The following is a 26,768-nucleotide window of genomic DNA, read 5'->3' as shown; positions in this document are numbered from 1 at the left end:
GAGTCATATTTGGGACAAGTGTTCTTGCATATATTAAGGATGCAACAACTCAAAGAGGGTAAGGGGTTTTTTTAAGTATAGTTTTGTCTATTGTCTTTTTTTTTTTTTTTGACGATTTAGTACAATGTTAAAATAAAAGCAAACTAAAAAAAAAGCAATGTGAGTGTCAAATCATTTGTAGAATCTGATACATGTGCAAAGTAAGGATCGTTTTTTTGGAGCTGTTTCCACTAAATGTTCATTGTGGTGCCTTGTGGGCAGTTCTCCAGAGAGCAAGCCAAGCCAGAATCTTTATGGGGAGCTTGTTGCTGACTTTTGGTTTCCCATTTCCGGTAGCGTTGCCTCATTTAATTAACAGTTATTATGTTGATTATTTGGTCTCTTATTCCAGTTGAAAGATTAGAACTGTGTGCAATGAGCACGCTGTTTGCAGATTCTTTATCTGTCTTTATCTAAATGGAAAGTCCGAATGGAAAAGCTCCAATGTTCTGACTCAGCAACTGAACCATTCAAGTCTGGCTCTTGGAAAATTAATATTTGCGTCACTGAAATTGAAGCAATACTGGGATGTGGTGTATAAACACACAGCCTCATGAGCCATCCCACTGTTTTCCATGCCACGACTTGCCTGCTGTATTGTTCTGTGTGACATGTCATGTAATCTGCCTTTTGTAACAGCCTACTCGCTGCATGTTTCTTTGTCAGCTCCACTGCGAGTACAAACAGCCTCTACAAGACGACAAGTACCGGCAATACTTTGCTGAATTCAAGTCCCTGTGATTTCCAGTTATGTAACAGCAGCTGATCTTCTTAAAATCTATAGAGTAAACACTATTAATCTCCTCGCTGGACCTCAGAGAACTCACGTGAAGCAGCTTTTCCCTGAACTGGCCTTGAATGCCATGCTGGTACCAGGCAGACACAGTTGGTTACTGGTATGGAAGTCGCGAATCGTCTCATATTAAATGGAAGTTAATGTGTGGCCTTGTGTTGAGAAGAATACCTCTGATACATTTGCATCCTGATGTTTGTCTGCCTCTTTTTCCAAACAATGGGAGGCGGGACTTTATCAGGTGCCTGCACCCTTCCTCTTTCCCCTCTTGGTCCCCCCACCTCAGCCTCCGCCTAATTTACCAGACCCCCTTTATCCCACTCCCTGCTGTCCCCCGTGGTTTGAGAGAGCCACATTTAGCTGCCCTCCATTAGCTGACTGAAAGAAAAAAATCCTTGATGATGGAAGTGGGTTTGCAGACTGGCTGCTTGGGCTGAGTGACCCTTTGTCCAAAAAGGACGCCTGAATCACAAATTAAAAGAATGAAGACCAGTCATTACTCTGGGCTGTTGAGCTAGCAAATTTAATGGACACAAAATAATTCTTCATTGACCTAATTTCCTCTTTGTCTGTGATTCAGTGCTGTGACAAGCAGCTTGCATTTCATGTAAATATGTAGTGTATTAAACAAAAGCATCTCGATCTTTGTTCTGACCCTGGCGGCAAACGCGTTGTGCACCATGGATGAGAGTGAGTGTGCGCACTGTTGTTAATAGTTAATGAGGATTGATGTCTGGAAGTGGTGACCTTGTATAAGGTTTCCTAGTGGAATCCATGCATATTGATCTCTTCAGTTTTATGCTCTGTTGGACACACAATTCCCTTTCGCTCCGTGTTTTCCTCGGCCACCTCAATGGTGGCGCTTGTGATGATTAATGATGTTTCTTAGAAGTGCACATCCTGTGAATCTTACCCTGGAAGACAAAATGTGCAGGTTGTGTTACATGAGTTGTAGGTCAGACTGCAGGTAGGGGAAATACAAACAGGATTCTTAGTGGAAAAGTTTGACATTTAGGAAGTGACGCTTTCTTGCTGCAAGTTAAGTGAGAAGATCACTCTTATAACCTCGCATTAATCCACAGTTAATTATTTTTACACTTCAGTTTTTGTACAGTTTAAACAAACCAGATGTGGCATGTGAATTGGTGAGCTTTAGAGGTGTTGGTAGGCAAATTTTCTGACCTTCAAAGTCAGCCAGGCTAGCTGTTTCCTCATGTTTCCAGCCTTTATGCTAAGCTAAGCTAATTGCCTGCTGGCTGCAGCCTTAAATTTAATGGATTTGAGAGTTGTATTGATCTAACTCTGACAAGAAAGTGAATATTTCCCAAAAGGTTAAGTGTTCCTTTAAAGGTCATAGATTCAGGTGTATTTCATCTATAATTCATATTGTTTAACCAGAGGCCACATTTGTTGTTTTTGAACCATACAAATGTGGATTTAGTCTGAAAATATTTACAGTTTAGACAGTACAGGCATTGGTTCACTACTCACCCATTACAGTCATTAAAGTGGAGCCTGTTCTATAAATGTATCTTCCACCCCTGTAAGGAAATGACAGTCAAGTCTGAGCAATCAGTCCCAGATTCCTGTTATTGCTGCTTGTTAGTGAGCCGCTAACAAACATGTCTGGGAAGGTGACTTCACATAAATACACAAACATTGGAGACCAGGCGGCCCAGATCAGCTGTAGTGCTGTTTTTAATCTGCGTCTGGAACCAGGACCTATTCTGGGACCAAGGCAAGAGGTGTGTTGTTTATTCCCTGATTAAAATCTAAAACAGAAGAGAGGATCATGGTCATAGACACATGCGTATTGATTGATTTGCTAAAGTGGCAAATGCTCGTTTGGCACCATATTCTTCTATTTTATGGAGTGAGTTAGCCCTCACAAATACTAAAAATCTTTGTGACAGTTTTACCGAGTGAGTATGACTCTGAGTAGTAGTTTTAGTCTCAGACACACCCTCTGCATGCAGGTCTGGCAAACAGCTTTGCTCTACAAAAAGGCAATGACAGTTTAATAAGAGGATGACTGTGCCAAGCCTGTGTGGTGAAGCAGTAGCTATGAGGCAAAGAGTGGTGAGCAATGCTGAGAAAAAGAGAAAAATGGAAAAAAGGATCAAGGAAGAAAACTTGAATCCCTGCTTTTCTAAAGTAGTCTCTGATGTCTCTTCTGACTGAGCCGCTATTACTCACCTGGCACATTCATGTTCCACCTAAATGGCTATGGATATTTCTTTGATGTTTTCCTGGATTGAACTTTGCTCTCTAGTAATGATCTACATAAGTGGCAAGCTTGTTCATAATATGTGTTTGTGATGCAAATGTACAGTATGTTCCTCATCAAACAGATGACTCCGATCTGACCGCTGCTCCACTGCTTCTGCCTCCAGATGTTGATGGTGTTGTTGTGGCTATTGTCTTGCAGGGGGCCCATGTCTGGCTGAGACACAAAGAGCAGCTCCTCCCCTCCACCGTCAGCTCTTGTGATGACTCGTCCCTGGTCCTCACCACTGACTATGGAAAGGTAAGAAGACCTCTTTTTCCCTGCTGAAGCGTTTATACTACCAGTGATTCACTTTAAACCATCTCAGACTCTCTGTGCCCACATTTTATAAACCCATTGAAGTTGTAATCCTTAAGATTTCCGTCCTGGTTCATTCCATCATATGAGCAACCATGTTCTGATTTTATGCTGCACATGGCTTGCAGACAGCAGACAGTAGGGCACACTGAAAGGAGTTGTTGAGAAGTTGGAGGTTTGCAGCCTGCCGCCTGCAGCTCTTCATCTAACAGCTCACTGTGGCTCCTCCTCCATTTCATTACATCCAGCAATATTTTTAAACCAACCAATCAACGCTGAAAATGGCTCTTGTCTTGTTTTGTAGACACATGAACTATAGCCTCAAGTGCAAAGCTCACAGACAAACATTGCATTTCCTGTGACTACTTCATGATAGAAGTCAACTCGTGTATCCTCAGTTAAGTAAGGGATAATGACCGACGAGGTGTCTCTCTCTCGTTGTGACGCGTTACCAAGGTAACCGGCTCTGGCCACAGAACGTGCAGCTCGGTCGGCCGCAGCTGTTATATTAGGCCTAATCAGTGGAGGGAAGTGAGATGATTGCTTAACGTTATGTTACGTGATACAGAGTATAATTTCAGAGTGCAAGTGCACCTCTTACTGCTTGTGTGTGTCCAGAGGATGATGCAAAATTTTGTTTCAAAGAATCAAAGTCCACAGATAGTTTCCTAAATCGTTTTTATAAATATTATCCACCATTCACTCTGTATGATGCAAGTAAGTAAGTAAGGCAAGCAAGACAGAAAGACAGGCGATGAACTATTTAAAATTAAATGCACTGTGAAATAATGTATGTTAACATATGTTCAGAGTTTCTGTTGCCATGGTTACCAACTAGCGTTTGAGCCAGCGCAATAATTTAGAACAATCAGGCTATTTGACCGGAACTTTTTTTATAGGTGTCCCACAACACTTTTCAACGGACACCCTGCAGCCAATCAGAATCGAGTATTCTTCCAGACCATGGTATAAAGTCTTTTAATGTGAAGCTGCAGCAGTGATAAATGTTCAGTTTTCATTAGAAGTAAGTTAATAGAGCATTTTAGAATGCTGTCACCAACACCTAGTTCATAATACTGCAAATATATAAGTATTGCAATACTCTCATCATTGGGCCATAGACTCAATCATTGTTGTGTCACCTCAACTGCCAACAGACATTTATTGAAATGAAAATCTTCAAGTCAGCACTTGCATTTAAGTCTTACAGGCTTTAACTGGCATAGTGTAAATGTAAAGCCTCCCCTCATCTGTCATCTGTAATTTGAAAGACTGCATCATAACTTGGGAGCGGCCCAGTGTGTATGTAAGACGACTAATTGTTTGCACATGTGTTTCATGTCAGGGCATAGCGGTGGGATCAACACCTTTTGTAATAAAGTAAGAATGACAGGAATGGGCTCCTTGTGTCAAGTCACAGGCCTGAGCTTATCTGTTTGGCACTACATGGTGGTCTTTGTGTCTGGAGGAAATCCTGTTCGAGAGAGAGAGGCAGACAAACAGAGAGAGAGCGAGAGAGGGAGGTGGCGATGGATGGTTAAAAAATAGTTTCAAATGTTTGTGGGTCAGAGAGTGTAGATTGAACACGAGCTTCCCGTACCACTTTTATCTTGTGGAATGCCTTTATAGCGAACAACCCTGTGAGCGGTGCATGTGATCGTCTGTTCATTTGGACTTTGTCAGGTCAGGGCCTGGGGAAGGAACAGGGTAGGGTCCAAGGACTGACAGGATCTCAACATGTCGCATCATTTCCACCTCCAGACTCTGTCACATGGCCATCATCCTAACCTCAAGCCAAGGCCCTGTGTTATTCCTCCACTGCAGTCCTTGACGGTTCATACAAAGAAGGGTGACGTGTGAAGGAGAGGAAAAGCTGCTGCCCTTTGTGAACATTAAGAGCGTTTAGCTAAGACGCGGTGCTCAACAGTCTTATTCTCACATCGGAGTTTAATACAACTCACTTTTAGTTTGTATGTGGGAGAAAGGAAGGAAAAACGGTATGTAAAGAGTTAAAAAAGATGTCCACGTCCCCTCATCCTGAGCATATGTGTTTGATGTTTCCATGGTCAGCGGTTTGGATTCTTGTAGCGTGAGAAATCAACCACGTGTTTTCAGAAGGGCAGGGATGACTCTGACTGATGGAAACACCATCTATAGCCCTTTTCACACGTGCAGTGCACCCCTGAAATGTTCAGGGACATTTCCTGCATGAGGTCATGTGTGAATGGGAGCAGGAATCGATATTTGGGTAAATCTGCAATCCAATCGGCCAATTTCCCACCGCAAACCCACCCAAATACATTTCAGGGAAAATGCTGGTACGGATGTGTTTGAATGAAAGTAGTAACATTGCAGGGACGAGCATGTAAAGGGTTACATCTGTCTGAGGAAAGAGGCTTTCATCTGACGCGAATGAACTAATCATAAGACTGCACTGATGATGTATTGAATGCTTTTTATAGTTGAAGCAGATCACGAAAAAACCATTACTTGTCTCGCAAACTTGCTGAAATGCGAGAGCAAAGACAAAAACAGCTCCTCATCCGCCACATTCCTAAAAATAATAAGATCTTCTTCTTCTATTGAGTGTTTTTGGTGGCGGTTATCCATAAGTGTTGCATTATTGCCTTCTGCTGGACTGTCCATTGTCCAATCTATTCCACCGTTGCCAAGACAGAAACGCGTCTGCATGTATCTGCATGTATGAACAGTGAAAATCACTAATGATGCCCAACACGTTAAACCCAGTAATTTTCCAGGACGTATGTGAGGCCATCACAGCTGGGAAGGATTCACCACACCAGGTCAGAGGTTGAGAAATCGCTCAGACCACACTTCTTATTTGTTGTCCTAATATGACGGGGGAATACCACAGGGTGTTGTTCTCAGTCCAAAAACATTTCACCATCCTCAGTGGGATTTAAAAAAATATCCAGTCATATGTATGCGTATGACTCGGGGTGGGATCAGGGTGTTGCAGCTTAGCTGAAGCTGGTCTCATATGATCTTCACATGCGAGCTCAGGATGTCATCAGGCCAGGCGTATGGGTGTCTCCTCTTTGTCCTGAGACTCTGCAGCAGAATGACAGGAATGTGAGACTGAAAAACAGACTGTCTCCGTCTCCAGGATCGCCGGCTGACCTTATGTGATCCCCTTATCCTGGATGATGTATCTGCTGTGTTTTTTTGTTTTTTTTTGCATTTCCCTATTCAGGCATAATCTTTATTTTACCCAGCTCCTCTTGTATGTTTGGGGTATTATGTGTGTGTTGTCTGTCTGTGCAGTGTCAGAGGCGGTTTGGTAAATGTATCCTGGCAGCATTCTCCCCTCGGGGGGTGGGATATACTATTATCCATTGCTCACTGCTCACACTTATGGCAGCTCCCTGCCTGAGTGCTCAGCCCACAGACTCAGGAGTGTCCGCCCCAGCCTCAGCAGGCTGACCTGGATGCTGTCACATTTACGATCATATCAGCATTCATCACTGTCTCATCCCCGGTGCGCCACAGACCTGAGTGGACCTGTAGGATACAGCAGGCACACTGAAGCTGAATGTGGCTTTGTGTGTGTTTGAGTGCATTCGTGTGTGTGTGTGTGTGTGTGTGTGTGTGTGTGCACGCGCGCGTGCGTGTGTGTGTGTGTGTGTGTGTGCGTGCTCCGTGGCCAGATGGCACCAGCTGGATTAACAGTGTGCGAGTTATCCCCAGAGGGGTGCACATGTAAAGAAAAGCAGGAAGAGGCTCTGTCACCTGAACTAAATAGCTGCTGCTGGTGGTGATGTCATCTTCAGCTCACTGAACACAATAAATTGAGACTGAACTGTGTTAGTGTACGAGCCCCAGATGCCATTTTTATTCATGAGTCATTTGACACATACAGCATATAATACTGCTGTAGCTCATACTCTATATTTCTGTCAGGTAAAAACACTATTTTGCAATTGACGTTGGGCTGAGAGAATTAGATGATTAATCTGTAAATTGACTGACAGTAAAATAATCCACAATGATTGATAATTGATTGAATGTTAGATGAAAATTTCAAGAAAAATACCTTCTTTAGTGTGTCTAAATTGTGAGGATTTGCTCCTTTGCTTTATGTGATAATAAGCTGAAAACCATTGGGACACTTGGCCAAACAAAGCAAGCAATGTGATGACGTCATATTAGTCATTCTTTGCCATTTTTTTTTTTTTTTTTTTACATTTTATAGACCAAACAGTTAAGATTTAGCAGATTAATTAATGCAATTTTAATAAAATGTAATTTAATGAAGGTATTTGCAGTCCTAAGTTGATGGTCATTTCACAAAATGAAACGTCCCTGAAAAGTAAAGACATTTTCCTTTTCATCTTTTGCACAAATTATTATTAAATCCAATAAAGACAGCCGTTATTTTATTCTTTGGCTTTGCTTTGAGATGAGGTTTGACTCCTACCAAGTGTGATTTCTGAAGTCGTCCACGGCCTGCAGCCTTACAGTCTCTGAGGTTTAAAATAGGTCATTGATGGCCCCTCAGTCTTTTCTGCATTATTGGTCAATGGAGCCTTTATGTGAGCCTTTATGTGACTGATGTGCATTCATGTGTGCTCAGAAATAACACACGCACACAAACATTAATATGAACATCTGTGTGTGTGAAACAAACACTTTCAGGATTTGGGTTTGATGTTTGTTAGGTGATACAAACATGAAAAATATTGCAGGATCTAATGTAAAACTGTTTTTTCACAGTTTCTCCTATTAATAAGTCTGTCTCCTTCTGCTCCCTCCGTGTCTCCGGGGTCTGGGTGTGATCCCCCTTCAAGCAGATGGATTGAGTGTAAGACAGAGAGAGAGTCAGACAGAGAGAAAAAAGGAAAAAGAAAAGGAGGCAGTGATAAACAAGACAGTGTTTGTGTACACAAGCCTGTGATTTTCTATCTGCCCATGTGTCATTTCCAAAGGCTTGAATATATATCTGCCAGTAGAAGTCCACCGAGGCTGACCCGCCCGAACGTGAATATTCAGCAGGGCTGGTCGAACAAAGCAGCAGCAGGGTGTGGTTTCAGCGAGGAGGAAACAAAAGCAGAAAAGAAAGTTTTAAATTCAGACGGCTGCCGCGGTGAGGAAGACTGCTCCCAGCATTTAGTCTGTGCCGTTTTGGTGAGACTTTGCATTTCCTCTGATGCATTTTAACTGATGATCACCTGAAAACAAACAAAAAGAAAATAATTAACCAAGACTCAATGAACAGTAGGGATGCAGCTAACTGTTGTTTTCATTATAGACCAATCTGATGATTCTTTTCTCAGTTAATTGATCAATTGGTTTAGGAAATTTCAGAAAATCCAAAAATACCACAGACAATCATGGAATTGTTGTTTTGTCCAACCAACAGCCCAAAACCAAAAAATGTCCATCACATAAGACAAGTAAGAAACATTTGAAATAACAATAAATTATCAAATAGCTCCTGATTGTTTCATCCCAAAATCCAAGACTCAAGGAAAGTTGTTTGTTTGTCTGCCGTGTGTCCAGCAGTGTACGAGTGTCAACACCAGGCTCCATTTGGAGAGGATCAATCTGCTCAGTGAACGTTTTCACTAATCAATAACGAGTCACATGCTGTTGTAAGTGGCATGAAATGAATCTCCAGCCATCATTACAGCACTCACATCAGTAACACTGATGCTGTTGCTGCATCCCCACCTGAAACAGGCGGTGCAGTGATTTCCTGACATGCTCTGAAATCATGAGCAGGAATGAATGAATCGCTTTGACTACAGCCAGTTTATGCTTTTTGATTCTGAATTCGGGCCACATCCAAACTGATTTTGCTTGTTTGTTTTTTTTTGTTGTTGAAGTTGGGAATCAATACCAGTAGACGCACACTGTTACATCACTGCTGGGTTAGTCAGGCTTTTGCTGGAGCGTTGTAAGTTGTCGGCAGTGCCATGTGGGTCAGAGTATGATGGTCTACAACTCCTGCAGGAAAACTACTCCACGATAATTGTTTTAATGGACCCGTAATAGAACGTTATTGCTCCTCCTGAGGACTGAACTGGAAATAGTAAAGAGTATTAGTCTGTCTCGACCTGATCTGCTCCATCTGCCTTTTAGCTGCGTCTACAGGATGCCGTTTAGTCTGCAAATTATTTGGAAACCAATTTATGAAGACATTAATAAATATTGATGCTGTGGCTGTGAGGACAGAGCTCAGTGACTTATCTCACAGGAATGAAACCAACAATGCAATAAAAGCCCACAGCGGGGCAAACCGGAGGAATGTGAGACATCTTTTGATGCTGGAAACTCCGGCTCAGTTTTCCTCGGAGCATCTCTGATGTTTCCAACATGACAAAGTCCCCGAGGCTCTGAAATCTGAACTGTGAATTATCGAAAGAAGATAAAAAACAAAGGTCGCATCATATGATGAGGAGACAGAATAACAACACGTACACACACACACACGCACACACACGCACACACACACACACACACACACACACACACACACACACACACACACACACACACACAGTTCCCTTCTCTCTTGTCTTATCTGTTTTTCTTGAGAAGTGATGAGGGTGCTTTCCAAGTACGCAGCTCATTGTGCGTTTGGCCAAAGCAGCCATATTTGTTTTCCTCCTGTGAAACACGAGGACGTCACTGCAATCGAGAGTGTAACATGGACCTGCCGCTTCTTCTGATTGTTTGTTATTCTGTATTATCTTCGCTCTCAGTCACCTCAATGCATCTTTGAACGTGTGCTTTGAGAATGTAAAGAATGCCTGATTTCTTTGGTTCGATTGGGTGTTGAACAGATGCAGTGCAGGCTGGTAGTATTTTTCATTTTACAACACATTATTGTTAATAAGATAAAAAGATAAATAGTTGTAATATTGTATATGTAATACTTTTATTTTGACACATATGAAAGAATGCTCTGCATGTCCAGCAAAGACAAACAGCTACGACTGCTTTTTGTTTCACTTTAAAGTGGCATTGTGAAGAAATAACACACTCTTCCTCTCACATATGAAAAGTTGAATGCATAACTAATAAAATACACACTTTGCCAGTTCAGGACACCCAGGGGATTTCCTGTTACAGCCTCTCCTAGTCTGGTAAGAAGAAGAAGAAGAAGAAGAAGAAGAAGAAGAAGAAGAAGAAGAAGAAGAAGAAGAAGAAGGACAATCCCCTTTATTTGTCACACAATTACATACATGCAACACACGCCATGCAATTTGGTGAAACTTGTCCTCCACCTTTAACCCATCCTGGTCGCCTTCCTCCACGGCAGACCAGGAGCGGTGGGCTGCCATTTGACCGCCGCCCAGGGACCCATTCTCTTTTGTCACCATTGGTCAGGTGGTGATCTTCTTGCATGTTTTTAGTGGGGGTATTTTTATGGAGGATTCCCCAGGTGAGCACGGGGAGAACACGCACACAGAAAGGCCCTTTTTCCTCAAGCAACAGGCAGGAGGACACGCCACCAGCGCCCACAGTGGGATTCGAACCGGGACCTTCTAGCTGTGAGGTGACAGTGTTAGCACTTGTACGACCGTACCACCGTATGACCACTAGCTTATGGTGGCTAATGTTAGCTAATTTAGCAAACTCATGAGCAGGATGCCATTAATGCTTTTAATTGATATATTGTTCACATTGGAGATAAAAACTAACTTGGATTTGTCTGTCAAATAACGTTTCACTCTCACTCATTATCAAATTAAAGTGTTTGTATGACGACACTTTAATCCACCGGAGCCCAGGTGTTGTCAGTGACGTCAATCACATTAAGTGAGTGATGTCATTGAGTGTAAAATGAATATACTGATTAAGGATGTAAAACAAGTGAAAAGCCTGTTTGATTTATTGGTCAGTTCGGCTGTGTCTGGTGAATCAGGGCCAATTTGCCAGAGAGGAGAGGGTGGGGTTAAAACTGAATGTTAAGGGACATCTGGCCATAAATCTGCAAGCTTCTGCTGGATGGATGACATCACTGCACGTGCCGCTTTTCTCCCCAAGGTTTTCAGCCTTTCTTGATACAGCAAACACATGAAGCAACCCACCGATTACTGCATTGTTATTGTGCTTACGCCCATTCTCTAATGGACATCTAGTGTCCAGAGTCAGCTTATCAGTCCACATACTGGCGAGGCTTTTTGCACACTTTTATACAGATTCGATTTAGCTAATGCATTGCTTAAAGATGAAAAAGATGGATTTTACACATACATATCAATGCAGTGGTTTATACAGAGTCAGCCTTTCAGCAATTTTATCTCCTTCAGTGCTTTACATATCTTTAATGTGTAGAAGCAGACACGGATATCGTCTGCTGTTGCATATCTTATTCTTATCTGACTCGTGCTATTTATAAATGTATATATTTACTCTATCATATCATTGTTTTGGGACAAATGCACGAGGAGGGAAGTTTACATGATACACAACAGCCTTGGCACAGAAGTGTCTTTGATTGGACAACAAAGACAGTAATAGAAGAACTTGTGGCTTTCTTGTGTTGCCACTGACTTTTTTTAAAGCTGCACTAAACAATATTTTCATGTTAACAATGGGTCAAATGGCTGCCTCTAAATACAGAAAATTATCAGACTCTGCAGTTCCCCTCTGCTTACGCTGCATTTTAGCAACTTTCAGCTCATTGGTTTGGTTTTATGGCCCACACTTTACTGTAATCCCACCACTCTTGTCAACCCTCCTGTATTTAGCTTTAAAACAGCATAAAACCCCTGATAAACATACTGTACAGGACGCGCCCAGCACCAAACATCAGGTCAAGTTAGTGACTAGCTGTTGATGATTTAAATAGTCAGCCATTCTGTTCAGACAGTGGAGCCCAAAAATAGAGCTAAAAGAGGAATATGAATGTGGGACTTATGTCTGTGTTGAGTTTGCAGCTTGATCCACTGCATCAAATTGGCCCAAAAATCAATGAATGCTGCTTTTGATATGGATTACATGAGGGGCTTTATTCCCAAACATTACTCACCCGTTACAGAAAGATTCAGTAGTTGTACCTTCAAAGATTCAACTTTCATCTCGAATCAATCAGCAGCTTCCTGAGATCCCCAGCAGCCTGACTCAGCACTTCAGTGAAAACCAATGTCTGGTCCCAACTGGGACACAATTAACCATGCCAGAAGAGCCAGCAGTAATGCACTGGGACACCACAACGCCAGCTCCTTGTCCATCAGTATTGATCTAAACACTGCTTCCATCAAGTGGCCGAAACAGTTATAAAGCACTACTCTGTTCTCTTAGCTCATGTATCTTCCATTAGACTTCTGACAGCCACAAAGTCTCTCTGTTGGTTTATTGGACTGTTTTTATGCCACCATAGAGACACTGCTTCTTCTTATTGATCCCTTTATCTTTCTCACAAGCTCCATTTTGATGCATTTCAAGTCAAAACTTTTCTGCTGCATCTAATTGTCCTGTGACATGTACCATGGCGAGAAACTTCATGTACAGAGATCAAGAAGTGAGTTGAACAAATCAAGGTGAGATGTCAGGGTGTGAGTCAGACAGGGGGCTCTCTGCCTGTCAGGTATGCTGGCAGCAGGCGCAGGCAGGCACACAGCAGGGATCCAAGCTGTCATTTTAACCTCAGTTACCCCTGTATCATCACTCGAATCTGCCTGTCATCCATGCATGCCTGTGCCATGGTCACGGTGGAAGACTGATGTTGTGCCAGCAGTTTGGTTCAGATCTGTGTAAACTTGTCTACCTTCCATCATTTCAACCCCGAACAGTCAGCCTCTGGCTGCCTTTTGATGGGAGATACCGAAAGCGAATAATTCTTGCACATGATTCAAGCCCCCCTAATGCTGCATGTTGATGCTATGCCGTGCAGGCTGCTGGTTTACATGCAAGGTTGTGAAAACTAACTTTCTGGATATGTTTGTGTGTTTCCTTCCAGGTGATCTACTTGCAGAAGGCGGAGGTGAACAGGGAGACGGTGTACCCGATGCACCCCAGCAGCATCCATGGCGTAGAGGACATGTCCACACTGGCAGAGCTGCATGAAGCCGCCATCATGCACAACCTCTTTCTGCGCTACCAGAAAGACAACATCTATGTAAGGCACCATCTTAATCTGTGAGCGCATTTATCACACGCCGCCATGAAGTACCTGGAAACTGTGGGTCCATTGTGTTGCTCAGGGGTGTATTTTTCTGGGAACTGGGGATTTGCAGCGCAGCTAGACTGAGATTTCAAAGTGAAACAAAGCATTGAAACCATCAAAAACATCAACGGGAAGTCTGAAGATATGATTCTGATATCAAAAATAATAAATAACAACTCAACATTATACAGATAACTCCTAAAATACAATGAAGAGTATTCAGAGCTGGATTTTCTTTCAAGAATGTAAGATTATAGATATGTTTGTTTGACCCCGTCTCTCTGTCCCAGGATTATTTTCACAGCAGAGCACTGAAACACGACCCACGCTTTGTTAAAGTAATCACTGCCCACAGACTAACTTTGTTTTTTGGAATCCTATCTCCTAATCTCATCTCCGAGGGCTCGCCCGGCCTGTCTGCGTGGCATCGCACAACGATTTCATTGTGGAATGATGACCCACAAACACACTTTTGTGAGGCACTTTTCCCCAAAGCGCATTACCCGAGCAGGAGCAATGGATCCTAAAATATTACAAGCCTTGGTGCAAACTAGGCCATGTGCACTGCTTTAAGAGTATTACTGAGTCCAGGTAGTGTGTCAGAGGAAGGAGACAGGAAACTGGGTGAACCTACTGAACGGATAGTTTGTAGTAGTTGTACTGCAGAGCTCGTGCCTTCCAAGATATACAAGCTGCAAATTCTAGTTCAAAATACCATCATTTTCCTTTCCTCCCATGTGTATTCTGCAATCATTTTTGATAATCTGTGACTTCCTCTCTTTTCTTTTATCCTCCTCTGTCTCCCTTGTGCTGTTCTTTCATTTCCCTCAGACCAACATTGGTTCTATCCTGGCAGCAGTAAATCCCTACAAGCAGATCACGGGCCTGTATGACGGCGCTGCCGTCGACCTGTACAGCAAACACCAGATGGGGGAGCTGCCGCCTCACATCTTTGCTGTGGCCAACGAGTGTTACCGCTGCCTGTGGAAGAGACACGACAGCCAGTGTGTCCTCATCAGGTGAGGAGAAATGAACAGCTTCGCTTTGAAATATAGGATCCACATTGAACTAAAGAAAAGATCCCTATTATTACAAAGCAGCATGAAGCCAGTCAATTCTAAATATACATTAAATTATGATTTTTGATTGCCTCTGAAAAACTGAAATAAGTTGATCAGGTTTGATAGATCCGTTCATGCATCCACTCCTGTCTTTGTGTCTTCAGCGGGGAGAGCGGTGCCGGGAAGACGGAGAGCACCAAGCTGCTGCTGAAGTTCCTCTCAGTGATGAGTCAAAACTCTGCAGGTACTCCTCTGTCAGAGAGGACCACCAGGGTGGAGCAGGCCCTCGTCCAGAGCAGGTACCGTCTGAACCCCAAGTCTGTTCATGCATAAGAGGCTGTATGTTAATATGTTTAGGTCATTTGACTCATAAGTCATAACGTTTTGGCACTTTAAGGTATATTTTGTCATCAGCTTATCTTTCATGCTTATCATATTTTGTTTATTTTTATGCATTTTGTTTGTAGAGTGGTTTTAGTAGTAAGCTGAGTTGAATCTTGTCATATCTGTGAGTTTGTTATAATGCATTGTGCTGCTCTAAAACACCATTTTTACCATCATGAGTCACAAAGATTTCAATCAAAAAGTGTAGAATTTAAGGAAATAACCAAAAAGGTTTGTTTGGTTAGTGGCTCGGTATGAAAACCAGCAATACTGATCAATGACACGGGAGTCTCTATGTCTGGATCAACATCTGGATCAGAATTCAGAGTGAGTGACAGGTATGTTTAAGAAAGGAGCCTCTTTAGTTGAGGTTTGATTTGTTTGATTGTGTCTCCTCTGTCTGCAGTCCCATCATGGAAGCCTTCGGGAACGCTAAGACCGTGTACAACAATAACTCCAGTCGCTTCGGGAAGTTTATCCAGCTCCACTTCTCCCAGAACGGAAACATTCAGGGAGGCTGCATCATTGACTGTATCCTTCAGCGGTTCACTTATATTTACTGTAGAGAGGTCAGATGTCCAAAGTGTCTGTCTCAGAGGACGTATTCACTGTGAGTTTGTTCTCCTTGACTTTCAATCATCAGATTTACTGGAAAAGGTAAGTCTGTGCAACAACTGGGCTCAGCGAGTGAATTATTTGATTTAATCAATATGTAAAAGCATCGTCATCAGCAACATTTTAACATTTTCTTCTCTCTCCAAGAACCGTGTGGTTCGACAGAATCCCGGAGAAAGAAACTACCACATCTTCTACTCTCTGCTGGCAGGGGCCGACAAAGACCACAGAGGTTCGTTTTTACAGACTTTTAAAGGACACTTAAACACACACTTGTATCAATTAAAGGCAGGCAGCGAATCTGAGGTGTTATGCAGAAGATCAATCAAATACATGCAAACTGTAAAAAAAAACAAACCCCTAATTTGAACAAACAGGAGCAAATTAATGTGTGATAGTTGATTTTGTCTCTCTAGCTATCTCTGAATCCATTTAATGACTAAATGTTCTGCATGTTTAAGAAAAATATACTGATACATGTCTTTGTGTTGCAGACATGTACTTCCTGTCTGAGGGTCCTGAGGCGTATCACTACCTGAGCCAGTCAGGCTGCGTGCAGGACAGCAGCCTGGATGACAAGCAGCTCTTTGACAGTGTGATGGTAAGTGTAATGGTGTGTTTCACCCCCAGAGGGCGCCATAACCCTTTAAGATGAGCAGAACGCCTCTTCACCAGGCAGAAACTAGACTTCTAGGAAACATGAGCCTGGGAAAATTTTGATTTGATTGTGTTATGTTGGCTTTGGAGGCACATTTTGAATTCTGTTCATACAAGTGTTTTATAGCTCCAAGGAGAAACAGAATTAGGTTTAACTGCTGTCACGTCTCGAGCGTGTCCTTGTAGTGACATGTTGTCTGACGTAGTCTGTGCTGCGTTGCAGGAGGCCCTGAAAGTGATGGAATTCACTGAGGAGGAGATCAGAGACGTGTTCAAGTTGCTGTCTGCTGTCCTCCAGATGGGCAACATTGAGTTCATGACGGCTGGCGGCGCTCAGATCACTTCTAAAGGCGGTACGAGAAAGAATTAAGTGAATAACAAGTTACAGATTGATTGATCCTGACAGAGTTCTCAATCTGTGCCACACTGTTGAAACTGCAGGACACACAAATGTAAAACACATGAGATTCTAGAAATACTTTAACTTAATTATTTCATTGGAAGTTTTCTATAAGGAACTATGTAATGTGGGCCTAATTCTAAAACTGCTTCCTCGGGAGTCATTAGGAAATGATTTGGAAATGACAGATCCTTAAATGAAAGTGCCAGAGAAATGACTCCTTACCTCGGAAAAACCAAAGTATTTTTAGTCATCAGAGCGCAGTGCTTACCAAACAGATTCCCATTTTGGAACCAAAGATACAACCAGCCTTTTTAACCTCGGGGGCTCTTTGGTGAAGCCATCATTACTACTTTTACTATTTTACATTCTGGTCAGTTTGCTTAGATTTTTATACATATCAGCAACAGAAAAAGCTGCAGACGACAGCTTGAAGTGTTGGAAAAGTGGATACTGAATGTATGTGATGTTTATCAAACAGTGGAAAGTATTTTATCATTCTTTAATGCTCTCTTCGGGGTTTAAGCAGAAAAACAAGGTGCAGTTAAAAAGACTTTGTTGTTTCTGCTTGAATTTACTGAAGAAAGCTCTCTTATCTCCCTGCTGATGTTGGACCACTGTGGAGTATTCCTTATGCCCCTGAGTTTGATTGACATTGCACCAGCAGACAGCAGACTGAACAGGCTGTAACATGAGCTCAAGGCTCCTTTGTTCGCCGTGTCTGACCTCTTTTCCAAAGAACCAGTGAACTACAGTGCCTGCGGAGTACTACAGCCCCACCACAGAGTAGAGTTTCCTATAGACTGTACAGGATCGCAGTCTATATGTCACATCTGTTGTTTGACATCAATAAGAGTCACCTGAGCCGTCTGCATTCGGCATCAGTTGTACAAACACTACAGCGAATGCATGCGTGTGTGTTTCAGTGGTCAGTAATGTCAGCGAGCTGCTCGGCCTGGACTCCTTCCAGCTGTCGGAGGTGTTGACCCAGCGCTCCATGATCCTCAGAGGAGAGGAGATCTGCTCGCCTCTCACCGTGGAGCAGGTAACAACACATCCAACCCAGCCTCCTCCTCCGCTGCTCCTTATAGGAATCACACAGAACAATCCTGAAACATGTCCTCCCAGATTTCAGGGATTCTTCAGAGGTTTTTCTGCATTAAAAACACTGAAACATACAGTAGATGTCTGTTTGTTGCCCCCTGTCCTCACTCATCTCCCCCCAGTCCTGGTGACACACACAGCCTTTCTTCCAGCGCTCTCCCCCACATGCCTCTCCAGATCCCTTGCGTGACTCCCAGCCATTTCCTGCTTTTTGTCTGCCAGATTCCTGGCACAATAAAGCCATCATGATAGTGATCTGAGTCAAAAGCACAATAGAGCCAATGACTGAGGGTGAAGTGAGAGTCTTCTCCTCACCAAGACGTTGGCGTAATAATTCACCCGTGTCTCTCTGGGCTTGAAATGTCCACGCTGTAATTACTGTGAATGTTTCACGAGTCTTTATCTGCATGTGTTATCCTTTTCACCGTGTGCCACAAGCACATTCTGATGCAGTCCTTTTTGGCTGAGCTCAAGCCTCGGGCCCACTCATACGCATAAATATCAGCCAATATGCAGAATGGACCTTTGCTATTATCACAGGGACACGAAAGTCACAAGAAAGCTTTTCATCACCAGACAAAGACCCTGTGCTGTCACCCTGCTGCTGCTTGTTCTGCCTGGCCTTTGAAGCAGCTTGTCTCTTAATAGAGTTCATTATTCCAGCCCTGGAGTCACTAAGAATGGCTTCTTCTCACAGCGGCCAGGGGTCACCCACCCCGCAACTGCCTGTGCTAGCCCCTCCACCCCCCACCCCCACCCCCATCCTGGACAAACAGCCATTCTTCTCACCCCTGTGACGGAGATCCTGGAGCCACCAGCACTCAGTTCACACCCGCTAGTTGCAAGAGGTGACGGGGCATGATGGATTACTCAAAAGCCCAGGAGCATTGTTGCCCCAAATACAGTACACACCGCCGACTCTCTTGTTTTGTTTTCAATTCAAGCACAATGCCTGTGGAGGAAGTGTAGCTGGCAAGCTCAAGCTTTTTATACGCGTACACGGATGGTGTCTGGCCGCAGAGGCCGACTTCACGGCAGCTGGAGAAAACCAGAGCTCGGTCAAATGGCGATTAGAAATATCTTTTGTTTGACATTTACCTTGCCAGTCACAGAGAAGCAGAGTCTGCAGTAATGACAGTTTGAAACACACTTACTTGATGTGAAATGGTCTTCCTCAGCAGAGTGAGTTGCTCAGATGGATCTGTTAGATGTACATACTTTCCATGATTCTCAAGCTCTCTAGGACTTCTCATCCACGTGGGCTCCAAAGATGAGGTTTTACACTTCAGTTTGTTTCTGACACTCATGTTATGCGTATGAATAAAACTCCCACTAGTCTGCTAATCCCAGCAGGTTAAAATACATGTAATACACGAAAAACACATATAGATATATGCACAGTATAGGCAAGATATTATTTTAGTAATGTTCCCATTATAAATAGTGTATGGGGTGGAAGAAGTATTCTTATCCTTTATTTAAGTAAGGGAACCAATACATGTAAAAACACTCCATCACTAACAAAAGCCTGCATTCAAAATACTACTGAAGTAAAAGTACATAGGCGTTATTAGCAAAATGTACTCATAGTATCAAAATAAAGTACTTATTTTACAAAAAAAATAGTCAGAGCATTTTTCTAATATATTATTCTATCATCTCTATTACACATTTTTTTGTAAAGTCTTACTCTGAAAAGTAAATGTAGTAAATTAAAAAGTAACAGCGTTCACTGTGGAGTAGAAGTATAACATAGAGTAGAAATACTTCCTTCCATCATTAGGGCTTTTCTGCCTCTGTGGGAGGTGAGAAGAAACAGCATAGGTGTCATTTCCTTGTGCGGGATTTAAAAAAGTAGAGACAATCCTCTCCGAATGCACATTTATACATTACTTTGATTTGCCTTTGTTTTCCCTGGATTGTTGAAGTACAATAAATGCCGCCTGCGGTGCGTCACTCTGAAGATATGCAGGCGATAAACAATGCTGTCTGTTGTGACAACACACATTGTCTTACCTGCTGCCTGCAGACAGACGCTGACATAACACACCTTTGTCTCCAAACCGCTATTTGTTTCATAGAGGCCTCACACACCCCATCAGTCAAACAATCAAACATGGCGTGTTTTTAAAAGCTTCGACCACCATCAGATCGAACTGATGAAGTGTATATGGTGAAATGTTGTATGTTGTGTTGAGTGTACAGTCTGCAGAGTTTCCTCTTGCTTGTTTTTCATGCCTGACTTGGTATCCAGGCTAACTTTTCTTTCTCTTCTGTCCTGATTTTTGCAGGCTGTGGACTCGCGAGACTCGGTTTCCATGGCTCTTTATTCCCAGTGCTTCTCCTGGATTATAATGAGGATCAACCAGAAGATCAAAGGGAAAGACAACTTCAAGTCCATCGGCATCCTCGACATCTTCGGCTTTGAGAACTTTGAGGTGAAAGTTCACTCGTCCTGTTTTAAGCTTCATTCAGCAAAAGAGTACAAGTCCTTACCTGAAACTTCTCACTCAGCTTCCCATTATGAGTAAAGAGACAGTTTTAGTTTAAACGTATTCCACATGAGAGACTTGAGTATTTTCTTTTCCTGCTTCTGTGCACCAGCTTTACAAACATGTCCATCAGCTACTTTGATAGTAGGATTTGACAACATTTGGCTTGTTTGGTCACCATCAGTCAAATCTGATCACTACATCACATAGTCCTGATGAAGCATGTTAACTTTAAGCATTTACAATTTGAAGGCAAGTTTTCAGGAGATTTAAAATATTATTTAAACCTTTTAGTGAAGTGAGATCAACTTTAGCATTTTATGCACATTATTTGCTATTAAGAACTGATCTTTGAGTCCTCCTCCGCCTCAAAAATGCCTTCTGCTTATTGCCTCTTCATCTGGATGTTTGATCCTCGCTGTGCAATGAAAATTGAAAACATCCCCTGTGCTCACCTCAAATCTGACTTAAACACATAAAGACATCTCGTTTAGTAGGCAAACTTTTTAAGGAAACACATTTGCATGCTCATGGATTGTGGAAGTTTTAGAACATGTCTGAAGAGGATCTTTAAGCTGTAAAACCGATGGTTTTGAAAACATGTTCTTCCGTCGTGCAGGTGAACCGGTTTGAACAGTTTAACATCAACTACGCCAACGAGAAGCTCCAGGAGTATTTCAACAAGCACATCTTCTCACTGGAGCAGCTGGAGTACAACAGGTAAAGATGTCTAATATGTGTAAACAACTAGAGACATACATTTCTAGAGTTTAGGCCCGTATGCTGGTGGATGCATTGCAAGTAAAACAAGACTTTTCATGTGCTGGAGACAGATATGGCTGGGGATGGGGGTCGGGCCTCCTCATGGTAATGCAGGCAAACTGCCAGAGGTTTGCAATTGGCTCAGTTTCTCCCCCAGACAGTTGTTTTCTTGTATAATGGGCCAGGAGCTTGGACATGGCTCATTTCATCACATGTCCATGCAGGACAATACAGCCATTGTATCTTCCTAGTTGTTTATATTTGTGCGTATACATGGTGTGTGTCTGTGTGTGTGTGTCTTTGTCCTCACAGGGAGGGGATCCAGTGGGAGGCCATAGACTGGATGGATAACGCAGAGTGTCTGGATCTCATAGAAAAGGTAACAGACAGTCAGTCAGACCCCGAGAGAGCAAAGTCACAACGAGGGTCAGCCGCTAACCGCCAGCCAGAGTGTGCCGACCCAGACGCCACATTGTGCTTACATTGACCTCCACCTCCCACTCTATTATTATATAGTCTCATTTTGCATGTTGTATGCACAGTAATATACACCAGCCAGCGGTTGGAGGTATGGTTGAAGTGAAGCATGAAGACACTTGGTGTTATTCTATCACCGTAGTTATAATGATGGTTAAAACTGAGCTCCTGCAGAGCTTCAGGGCTTGTGTCTCAAAGGTTTCTGGGTCAAAATCACAAACGTGAAAAGTTCAGGGGAAGAAGAAAAACTACACTATAAACGTTTTATCCCTGCTATCCCTGTGATCCCTCCTGTATAAGCATGACAGTGTGTAGCTTTAGAAATGTGGAGTAAGGTGTTGCCAAACATCGTGCCTGCTCAGTGAACCCTCTTTTTCTACATAAAAGAGAAAATTGAATGAATTACTATGCTGTTTCCTGGATGCATTGTTATAATAAAAGCTGCCAGATGTGGCCCAATGGGATTATAACTAGTTCCATCATGACTGTGGTGTGTTTCCTCTCTGCTCCTCTTGTCTGTCTCCCCTTTAGAAACTGGGCATGTTGGCTCTTATCAATGAGGAGAGTCGCTTCCCCAAAGGCACGGACTACACCCTTCTGGAGAAACTACACAGCCGACACGCAGTGAGTCCACACGCACACACATGAAAACATCTTTCACACATGCCGCAGTGCACACATAGCATATCCCTCCCAGGCAGCCCCTCACAAAGACATAAAAATGACCTATATCCCTCCACCAAAGCTCCTTAACCCCAGCTGCAGAAATGCCTTCACCACCCACCAGCTCAGACAGCCTCAAAGAGTTAAACCTCCCTCCTGTTGCCTCTGGTGCAGCACTGAACGTCTGTCTGTGCGCCACTTGTACACGCCCCCGAGCCGCTCTCACATGCAAACACAACAATGCTGAAATGTGATCAGCCATTCTCCAGGCCTGATCAGCATTGTGCGCAGGAAAAAAGAGTGTCCTCAGAAAACCCAGCAGGGTTTTCTATGGCTGATGGAAAAAACAGGAGGGTCACGAAGTGAGAACTGCCTGACCTCTGTCTGAGGTGTCTGCCTTCAGGGTGAAGCATGTGCTGAGCTTTAAGGTCATGGTCGAAGGAGTGAGAGAGAGTGGCTGGGTTATTTTTAGAGCCAACATCATCAGTCGATTATTTCATTAGTTGATTGACAGAAAACTAATCCGAATGAATTATGAATCATAATTTCATTGAGGGAAATGTTTCTTCAGCTTCTCAAATGTGATTTAACTGAATTATTTTTAGTCAAATCAGCAGATAGAGAAACAACTCAATGCAAAAGTAAAATCAGAGCAACCTTACCAAACAGGCCTGTAAATTAAGTAGAAGACAAAAAGTAAGGACAAACAGAAAAAAGGAGAGAAAAACTCTGTTTGTAATGTAAAATATCGCAAGGTCATCTCTACAGTGCTAATGAGTGCAAGGCAAGTATCAAAAAGCAATAAACCGAACCACATTTATTTTGTCTCGAGGTCATGTTAGGTCATGTTAGGTAAAACATGATGAAGTGCCCTTTAGGCGACACCTCTAGTGGAGAAAACGTGATGGAGGCACACTTCCAGTGCAGAAAATTTGTTGTTATTGGTCATATAACCATATTTTTAATGTACGTGTGACCTGAAATGTTGAATTTTAATAAACCCCACCTAGAAAATATAACACACTTTTAATGGAGAAAAGTAGAGTGTGTTGCTCTACATGCTATAAGAGGGTTTTGAACTGTTTCGCCATGAATGCATCATGACTTTCTATGTGCTCGTGCCTCACTGTCTTGCCCCTTACAATCTGCCACTGCTCAATATAAAACCTGCTTGTGTGCTTTATTCGATTAGTGCTAACTAAGAGGACATGAACGGCATTTCAGTCAGTGCTGTCTTTGTCTTTCCTCCTCAGACAAACCCATATTATGTGAAGCCCAGAGTGAACGACCACCAGTTTGGCATCAAGCACTATGCTGGAGAGGTAATTAACACTGTGCCAACACAAACACACACAGATACAGAGCAAAACCAGGTTCACCTTCTTGCATGAATAAAAGGTTGGGGAAGTGAGGTAGTTGTTGGATGGATTGCAGGATCGTCTTTGCCAAAATCTGCAACAGGATGTTGATGCCGCGCCCCTCCTCCGCTATCTTTTTCCCTGAGTCAGGAGAAACGGCAGCACCGTCACCCTCTCCTTCCTTGGCTGACACGGTGGCAGAGATTACTCCTGACGGAAGTGTAGAGAAGGGCGAAAGACATGAGGGGAAGATGCACAAATGGAGAGTGGACAGGGCAGGAGGGATGGGATGTGTGTGTGTGTGTGTGTGGGGGGGGGGGGGGGGGGGGGGGGGGGGGGGGAGAAAGATTCGCCTTGATTAAGAATGGCCTCATGAAGCCAGCCTCAGACAAGGTCTCTTCAGTGTGAATGTGGCAGCACAGTCACAAGCCTGGCATGGATGTCTATGGTAATGACCAGAGAGGACAGGCAGGCCAGCCAGTTGTTCTCTCTCTCTCTCTCTCTCTCTCTCTCTCTCTCTCTCTCTCTCTCCAGTGTGCCTCTCTGGAGAGTTTTAGTCTCCTCTCTGAAAGCTCCTTCTGTTATCTGAAACGCTGCCGTGAGTTCAGGGAGAGAAATAGTAGCATCCTCCCATAGATTTAATTATCCATGCGGTGCCAGGGAAGCGAAGTCGATGTAAATGAAGTCTCTCCTCGTCAGACGTGAACTTAAACAACAATCAAAGAAACACACTTTTTGTGAGCTCGGGTGAAATCTGAAATTTATTCCTAACTTTGCAAACGCAGCATTGCAGATGGACTGAATTTTCTTTCTGTGGATTCAGCATATACCGCATGCATGATTAGTGCACTCGCGTTCAAACTGTGCATCTTTCCTCTTGATAAACGAATTTCTCTGCATCCTAGTTAACCGACCCTGAAACTGTCAGACACAGAGAGCCTTTTGTGTGAGTCTTTCTTCCAATGACAGAGGAATGGAGTGTAATTAGTGTGTCTGTGATTTATAAATACATGTGTCGTCAAGTTTGGATCTCATGGCTCCCCGTGAGCCTCAAAGCTTGGGAATGGGGGATGGGGGGTTGTTATTGGACTCTAGTATACACACACAGCTGTGAACAAAAGCTCACACACACACACATGCACACAAATGGGCTTATGATGAGATTAAAGTATGTATTTTAATATTATTTCTATGCATCTTCCAGCGTAAGATACTTCATATGCAATTTTATTTTCGTGACAAGGAGGCACACACGCGAGCAAACACCCATACACACACAAACAAAACCTCAGAGAGCATTACTGTGGGTCGGGGCGAGCAGAGGAATGCTGTGTTGCTAAGACGAAGGCTGAACAGAACTCAACAGGTGACTGAATTTACACACAGGCGCACTGCAGAACACGAAGAGGCCCGCCCCCTCCTCGCCTTTGTTCACGCCGAGCACTCAAACACACGTCTATAGTCCCCACTGGTGTCACACTGTGTGCACATATGTGCGAATGTTCTGAAAACATCGATCACCCGGTCTGGATAATGAGCCTTCAGAAGATAAAAAGAGTGCACGTAAATATGGAAGAATTAGCTTTATTTCCATTCGGTCTCTAAGCATTTAAATTAAGGGTCTATAATGACACCTTCACTGTAGAAAGTCATAAACATGCCAGACTTAAGATATTTCATTTTCCTTTGATTTCGCTTTTTGCAGTTTGCACACAAATAGTTTGACTGTAACTCGTCTCCACCTGTGAGTCAGGAAACACTGTCTGAACAAAGCCATCTGATTTTGCAGTACTCATGCGCTCACAGGCACCGACTCAAGGTTCATTAACTTTCAGTCTAATTTGAATCAATATTTTATGTCTTCCTTTATGTTACAATAGCAGATATCTCTGTGGTTATGCATCATGATTCCCAGACAACAAAAATGGTAAACAGGTGTTAGTGTGTACTACTTTTATGTCTCAAATGATATTAACCGCTGACTTTTACAGCTGGATGTGTTCTCTTGCTTAATAGAATATTTGATAAACCCGGATTATATTTGGATAATGCTGCAAATCCAGGCAAATTGCAAGTTTGTTACTTCTGCTCATATATATTTGCACAATGCGCAAATCATATTTCTTCTTTTGTTGTATTTCTTATGTTAGATAATTGTTCTTTCTTGTATCGCTGTAACATGAATGAAGTCTTATTCTATCTCTGCTCTTCTCTCTGGTGATGTAGGTGCTTTATGACGTGCGTGGGATCCTGGAGAAGAACAGAGACACCTTCAGAGACGACATCTTGTTCATTCTCAAAGACAGCAGGTGAGTCTATCACACTCCGAACATAACACACACCTGTATGATTCGCTTCACATGCACGTTTTCACCCGCTCTGCACCGTGTGCCCGCAGACTCGACTTCATCTACGACCTCTTCGAGCGCGTCGGCAGCAGAAATGGAGATGAGACCCTAAAGATGGGCACGGCCCGACGCAAGCCCACCGTCAGCTCTCAGTTCAGGGTGAGACTGAAGCTTCCATGATCTAACCATCTGATCCCAGATTGTAAGATTGTGCCCTCACACAGACGGTGAATTGTCTCCCATGTGCCGCTGCATATGATGATCACTTAACCCTTAACACTTGGCCCCTTCCCTCGTCGTGATGAGTGTGAGCGTGGGGGCACAGAGAAAAAAGAGGGCAGAAATCATGGAGAGACGGAGGGAGAAGGAGAATGCAGTCAGTGTATTTGATCTGATGGGTGATGGGATGTATGAAATATGTGGTTGTGGCGGTGGAGGGGGTGCAGTGGAGGGCTTAGCTTAGCCTGTCCTTACTGCAGTGTGGAGAGAAGGAGCAGGGGAGGATTTGGCAGGCTGCCCTGGCTTACAGTTTCTAAAGCCAGGGGATTAGGGTTGATGGCTGGGCAGAGAGGGGCCAACCAGGGGCCAATCACGCTCGGCTCTGCCAGGCCAGGCCTCGCTGGAGACAGACTGTCTGAGGCGGCGAGGAGAGCGAGGCTGACATAGCCTGCGAGGTTCAAGGGTCCTCGGAGTGTGTGTTAAGTGCCTGTGTGTGGGTGTGTTAAGGTAAATACAGACAAAACCCTGTAAGAGACGGGAAGTAACAAGTTGCATTTAATCTGCATGGTTTGAAACATGTTGTTCACAATACTTTTCAGATGCTGCACACTTTAATGTATCTGACATTCTCAGTTTCAGTATTTGTACATTGTTTTATTGGTGCTTTAACTTAA

At 43.2% G+C, this 26,768-nt stretch overlaps 1 protein-coding gene across 1 annotated transcript in view; it reads left to right on the top strand.

Moving 5' to 3' along the window:
* The window catches only part of myo10l3 (myosin X, like 3), a 57,486-nt gene that overhangs the window by 11,361 nt on the left and 19,357 nt on the right, over positions 1 to 26,768 (top strand). Inside the window, exons 2-18 of the mRNA XM_070975631.1 lie at positions 3,261 to 3,359; positions 13,348 to 13,506; positions 14,386 to 14,573; positions 14,780 to 14,914; positions 15,406 to 15,530; positions 15,643 to 15,656; positions 15,762 to 15,846; positions 16,109 to 16,215; positions 16,495 to 16,624; positions 17,598 to 17,716; positions 20,067 to 20,213; positions 20,887 to 20,987; positions 21,342 to 21,408; positions 22,038 to 22,130; positions 23,423 to 23,491; positions 25,754 to 25,836; positions 25,926 to 26,034. Coding sequence (XP_070831732.1) covers positions 3,261 to 3,359; positions 13,348 to 13,506; positions 14,386 to 14,573; positions 14,780 to 14,914; positions 15,406 to 15,530; positions 15,643 to 15,656; positions 15,762 to 15,846; positions 16,109 to 16,215; positions 16,495 to 16,624; positions 17,598 to 17,716; positions 20,067 to 20,213; positions 20,887 to 20,987; positions 21,342 to 21,408; positions 22,038 to 22,130; positions 23,423 to 23,491; positions 25,754 to 25,836; positions 25,926 to 26,034 — 1,830 coding nt within the window. The remainder of the gene's footprint in view (positions 1 to 3,260; positions 3,360 to 13,347; positions 13,507 to 14,385; positions 14,574 to 14,779; positions 14,915 to 15,405; positions 15,531 to 15,642; positions 15,657 to 15,761; positions 15,847 to 16,108; positions 16,216 to 16,494; positions 16,625 to 17,597; positions 17,717 to 20,066; positions 20,214 to 20,886; positions 20,988 to 21,341; positions 21,409 to 22,037; positions 22,131 to 23,422; positions 23,492 to 25,753; positions 25,837 to 25,925; positions 26,035 to 26,768) is intronic.

The sequence above is a fragment of the Chaetodon trifascialis genome, chromosome 12, assembly GCF_039877785.1.
Source record: "Chaetodon trifascialis isolate fChaTrf1 chromosome 12, fChaTrf1.hap1, whole genome shotgun sequence".
Classification (NCBI taxonomy): Eukaryota; Metazoa; Chordata; class Actinopteri; order Chaetodontiformes; family Chaetodontidae; genus Chaetodon; species Chaetodon trifascialis.
This window is presented reverse-complemented; position numbering and strand designations above follow the sequence as displayed.